This window comes from Notothenia coriiceps, unplaced genomic scaffold, assembly GCF_000735185.1.
Source record: "Notothenia coriiceps isolate Sejong01 unplaced genomic scaffold, NC01 NC01_scaffold00038066, whole genome shotgun sequence".
NCBI lineage: Eukaryota > Metazoa > Chordata > Actinopteri > Perciformes > Nototheniidae > Notothenia > Notothenia coriiceps.
The window spans coordinates 1-5667 of record NW_011370767.1 but is presented as its reverse complement, the minus strand read 5'-3'; the positions used below and the strand labels follow the sequence as shown (position 1 = coordinate 5667).

The window sequence follows — 5667 nt, the reverse complement described above, 5'->3', positions numbered from 1 at the left end:
GAACTCGGTTTTTTTTTACTTTTGATCAGAAATGTTCAGAAATTAAAAAAAGGTAAATATCTAGACTTTTTTCTCAGAAATCAGAAATTTGTTTTACTTTTGATCAGAATTTTGACATTTTTCCTCAGAATCATGATTTTTGACTTTTTTCTCACAATTTAAAAAAAAGTCTGAATTTTACTTTTTCTCCAAATGGATAGAGATAGACAGTATTTGAAGATGTATATATTATATATTAATATATATATATATATATATACCATATTTTTCAAAGTGGATCAAATATGAGCTTGTTTGGTGTGTCGTTGTCCTGATGATGTTGGAAGTGTTAATTATATATATTATATCAGGATATCTATATAAAATAGGACAATTAGCGGTTCCAACAATAATTTAAAGTTCCTCCACTACAATTTAAAGACCAACGTTGAAGAGTAATCAAGAAAAAAACAGTCTACGGTTTTAAGTCAGTGTTTGTCAATTGCAACCATTTAGGCTTTGTTTGCAGTCATACAGAATCTCAATTATATTTAGCGTTTAATCTAAAACACTGCTGCTTTCTGGTCCAAGTTAAACACTTTTAATCTGACGAACATTGCTAATACATCCATGGATCCCTTCATTCATTAATCCACCTTTTGTCCACATTTCAAAACGACATTCAAACCAATTTACAACGAGAAAAAACTGACGAAAAACCTCAACGTCTCTGGAATCAAAAGCCATGAGTGTGTTTATGGGGAGTGTAAGATGAACACAATGGAAAAGTGTGACTTTTACAATAAAAACATCTGCAGTTAAATCCTCTTAATTTCCTACCAATATAATTTAATTTAACAATCTCCCTTCACTTGTAAATAACAAAACTTCAACAATCGTTAACATTTATTCACATAAATCTGCACAAGTACAAATATAGATTTATTTAGATTGTCTCTGGTAAATATATTTTTTCAGACGTAATATTTAACCCTCTTTCCTTCTCGCTTGTTTTGACCTCTGCAGAGTCCCGGTGTCATCCTTAGTCTCTAACATTGGATAAAGTTGCAGGAAATCCAGGATAATCCCAGTTTATCCACACAAGAAATGTATATATATATATATGATGGGAGGTAGAGGCAACCTGACTGGTGCAAACATCCACGGAAAAAAACCTCATAATAGTTTTTACCAATTCGTCCAAAGAGATTATTATAAAATGGATAATTTCTGTCACCTTTTTGTCTTTGTCAAAGAGTGTTTCATATCTTTTATACCACTGCCCGTCCATCTCATTCAGACTCTATTGATTAGCTCTTTAAAAAGTGAAATGATATGTTTTTCCAAGACTAATTTCCCTAGTATAGAGGAGGCTCTAAAACTCTTAAACACTTTTAGAGATTTTAATCCATTGAACAAGCACTTTCTTTTGGTTTATCAAAATGTCATAATAAGGACGTTTAAAACTGGATTCAGCTGATCCAGAATTCACTGAAATGCAAATGTTTTATTCTAGTTTCCCAACTTCATCTCATAACCTCTAGTGTTTTCTAAAATCCTGACCTGGAGGCACTTTGTCTTTGGCACTTTCCACAATCCACGATGTGACCAGAGTTCAAGATTTAATAATCCGTTAAAATACACCATGAACGAGTGTTTTAATCACACGCAGCTTTCTTCTCTGATTTTTGTCCCACGGTTTTAATCGGACAAAAGTTTTCGTCCTTGACTTTTGTCCAACGGTTTTTATCACAAGCAGCTTTCGTCCTTGCCTCCGGGATTTTTGTCCGATTTACACACCGAAAAATCTTTAATTTCTCCACTACAGTGCGCCAATCTGTTCCTAGAGACACCTTATTTGGTGTAGACCAGCAGGTTGACCGCGGATGAAAGATATCCAACCCACACGAAAAAATTCAGCAACCGTCCCATCAGTGCTGAGTCGCAAAACTCAGGAACGCACACCACCAACCGAACGTTTGTGATGAAGAATGGGCACCACATGACCACGAAGAGGAAAAACACCACCCCGAGGACTTTGGACACTTTCTGCTCGTTGCTGATTATCTGCATGGTTCGGCGTCCGAACATCGAACCGGAAATACTTCCTCTGCGCCGGTTTCTCGACTCAACAAACGCCTGAAGACTTTCTGGAAATAAGGGTTTTAATCACACGCAGATTTCGTCCTTGACTCTGTGACTTTTGTCCGTTGGTTTTAATCGGACAAAAGCTTTCGTCCTTGACTTTTGTCCAACGGTTTTAATCACACGCAGCTTTCGTCTTTGCCTCCGTGGCTTTTGTCCGATTTACACAAAGAAAAATCCTTCATTTCGCTGCTACAGTTCGCCAATCCGTTCCTAAACTTGTCTCCCAGCTGACTTGAACTGAAAGCCATCGGTGGGATTGTGTTCACGAGAATCAGCTGCAGCGGTTTGTTCTTGCCCGCCCGATACCGGCAGCGAACATATCTCTGAAACGCCGCCCGGTACGTTTTGTTGAACAATGTGTAGACCAGCGGGTTGACAGCGGACGACAGATATCCAACCCAAACAAAAACGTTCAGCAGATTTCCCATCAACGCTGGGTCGCAAACCTCAGGATCGCAAACCACCACCAGAACGTTGGTGATGAAGAACGGGCACCACATGACCACGAAGAGGAAAAACACCACTCCAAGAACTTTGGACGCCTTTTGCTCGTTGCTGATTGACTGCATGGTTCGGCGTCCAAACACAGAACCTGAAATACTTCCTCTGCCGCCGGCTTCTCGACTCAACGAACGCCGGAAGAGTTTCTCTGAGGACATTGAGTTCTGCGGGAGGAAACTCAGAGTGAACGTCGTGCTCCATTTGGGACGAGGCACCAGCTGATCCAGGCAAAGCGTGGCCTCGTTCTGAAGAGCCCTGATGGTGAGGAAGTAGGTGACCACCATGATGGTGAGCGGCACGAAGAAGGCCACGAAGGAACCGACCAGCACAAAGTTGTTGTCCGTCAGAAAGCAGCTGCCATCTTTGAAGACCTTGGAGTGATCTCGGAGGCCAAGAACGGGGATCGGCATTGAGATTCCTGCAGAGAGGAAAGAGGAAATTACTAAGAGGAACGATCGCTAGGTTACAAATATTTGGTTGTTTGTGTGAGCTGATGATTTTCTGCAGTGGTGGATAAAATAAGATAAGATGGAACTCTTTTTATCCCTGTGGGGAAATGCAGGCGTTTATAGCAGCAACAGGGTCAGAGTGAACATTAGTGAAAATTAAGGTAAAATTCAATACAAATGTAAATAATAATACAAAAATATATATATTCAAAATAAAGTAACTGCTGAAACAGTAAAACGTTGAGCATTTGAATGAACATGTTAAATATATTTACATAAGTGTGCAGATGTGAGTGCAACTAGGATTACTCAAACAAAGGAAATCCTCGCCACAAATACACTGGAAAGCATGGAAAGAACACATTTGAAATAATATACAGAAAAGTATTTCAAGTTTTGATTAAGCTTCATAAACCCAATGCCTTCATACTAATTTTCATATATTTCATAATGAAAACTAGAAAATAATAAACAACCCTGAAATGGGCAGAGATGAGAGGCATCACTTCCTGGCAAAATTACGGCCCCGCCTACTTTTGGAGGAAAACATTCGCTGCCATTTGAACGGTGGTTAAAAAAAGCGTGGTTTTCTTAATTTTTTTAAGTGAAAACATTAGAATCTGCGAATGTTTTAACCCCAAAAGTGGGCGGGGCCGTGATTTCGCCCAGAAGTGATGCATGTGTTAGTCTCATTTATACACATATAAATATTTTGGAAAACGAATTGATTGCTACTTACTACATTATACCCATTGTAGGAGCCATTTAACTGAGTTTATGATATACGTTTTGTTTTTATTTTAATTGTTTAACATGTCTTATTTTATTAGTATACATGGCCTACAGATATTATTTGTTGAATATTTATCTACTCAACTTTATTTGTTTACGCCCCCGAATATATTTTTTGACAACCCTTGGTCTCCTATTTTCTATATTATGTCCGTTTATGTGGAAGGAGTTGGTTTTAGAAGGTGGGATGTATGGTGAAATGGAAAACAAATGGATTCATTTTAACAAATGGATTATTGCTCTGGATTATTTGTACGTGGAAATCACTCCTCGTATGTTTGAAGTGGCTCTAGAAACTTTTAAGCCCCTACACCCATATCACTATTAATTACATATTACAAGTGTGTGTTAAATGAGCTTTGTTGTATGTTTTACTTTTTTTTCCTGTCTTGTAGTTCAGATTCAGAAAAGTAAAATCCCTCCATTATAAACCCGTGCATGAAAATAATGAAGCGTTCAACACAATGTTCTTTTAAAGCAGGGCTTCATTAATGAATGAATTAGGCTGAAATGAGCTTTGGACACAAACAAAAAAAACCTGTCTTTTGTCCTTTTTAAGAGAATAAAGGAACCAGAACGCACCATTAATCCAAAGCACACAATAACACCAGAAAGGGCTTAATAACAAACAACATTTACAGAGTGTGAATGGGAAGTTAAACAGTGGGCATGTGTGTGTGAAGATAAGAAGGAAAGGTCTTTAAAACCTCCTTCTGTTTTCTGTGAGCAACCCCTCTTGTTTTACATGTTGACGGTTCATCAGTGCAGAAATGTTCCAAATGTTCTGTTTATTTACAGAAAAAGGACGAATAATAAATCAGACGCTCTAAAAATTAAATGTGTTTTGTGTTGGCCTGTGATACACCCTACCACCAAGTTAAACTGTCCGGAAGTTTCTGTAATCCTGTTTACAAATAAACAGAGGTGGAGGTAGTAATACAGGAAGATTATTAACACCAAATGACCTGGCTCTTTAATAATTTAACAGAAGCATTAAAAGAAACATAAAAAGCTAATGTTGGGCTATAAAGGAACTACAGCACGGTCACATGACTTCACGTCTCCACCGCTAAGCTAAAGGTGGCTAATGTTGGTCTATAAAGGAACTACTGCACGGTCACATGACTTCACGTCTCCACCGCTAAGCTAAAGGTGGCTAATGTTGGTCTATAAAGGAACTACAGCACGGTCACATGACTTCACGTCACCACCGCTAAGCTAAAGGTGGCTAATGTTGGGCTATAAAGGAACTACAGCACGGTCACATGACTTCACGTCACCACCGCTAAGCTAAAGGTGGCTAATGTTGGGCTATAAAGGAACTACAGCACGGTCACATGACTTCACGTCACCACCGCTAAGCTAAAGGTGACTAATGTTGGGCTATAAACACCGCTAAGCTAAAGGTGACTAATGTTGGGCTATAAAGGAACTACAGCACGGTCACATGACTTCACGTCACCACCGCTAAGCTAAAGGTGACTAATGTTGGGCTATAAAGGAACTACAGCACGGTCACATGACTTCACGTCACCACCGCTAAGCTAAAGGAGGCTAATGTTGGGCTATAAAGGAACTACAGCACGATCACATGACTTCACTTCACCTCCGCTAAGCTAAATGCGGCTAATGTTGGGCTATAAAGGAACGACAGCACGGTCACATGACTTCACGTCACCACCGCTAAGCTAAAGGTGGCTAATGTTGGGCTATAAAGGAACTACAGCACGGTCACATGACTTCACGTCACCACCTCTAAGCTAAAGGAGGCTAATGTTGGGCTATAAAGGAACTACAG

The 5667-nt window shown here is 39.1% G+C and overlaps 1 protein-coding gene across 1 annotated transcript; it reads right to left on the bottom strand.

Moving 5' to 3' along the window:
* Positions 1-250: 250 nt before the first annotated feature.
* LOC104967967 (5-hydroxytryptamine receptor 2A) lies at positions 251-3086 on the bottom strand (the record flags this gene model as incomplete). The annotated part of the gene is made up of 1 exon (XM_010797510.1): positions 251-3086. A coding segment is annotated over one exon (843 nt), but the record flags the coding sequence as incomplete, so codon positions are not given.
* Positions 3087-5667: the final 2581 nt, after the last annotated feature.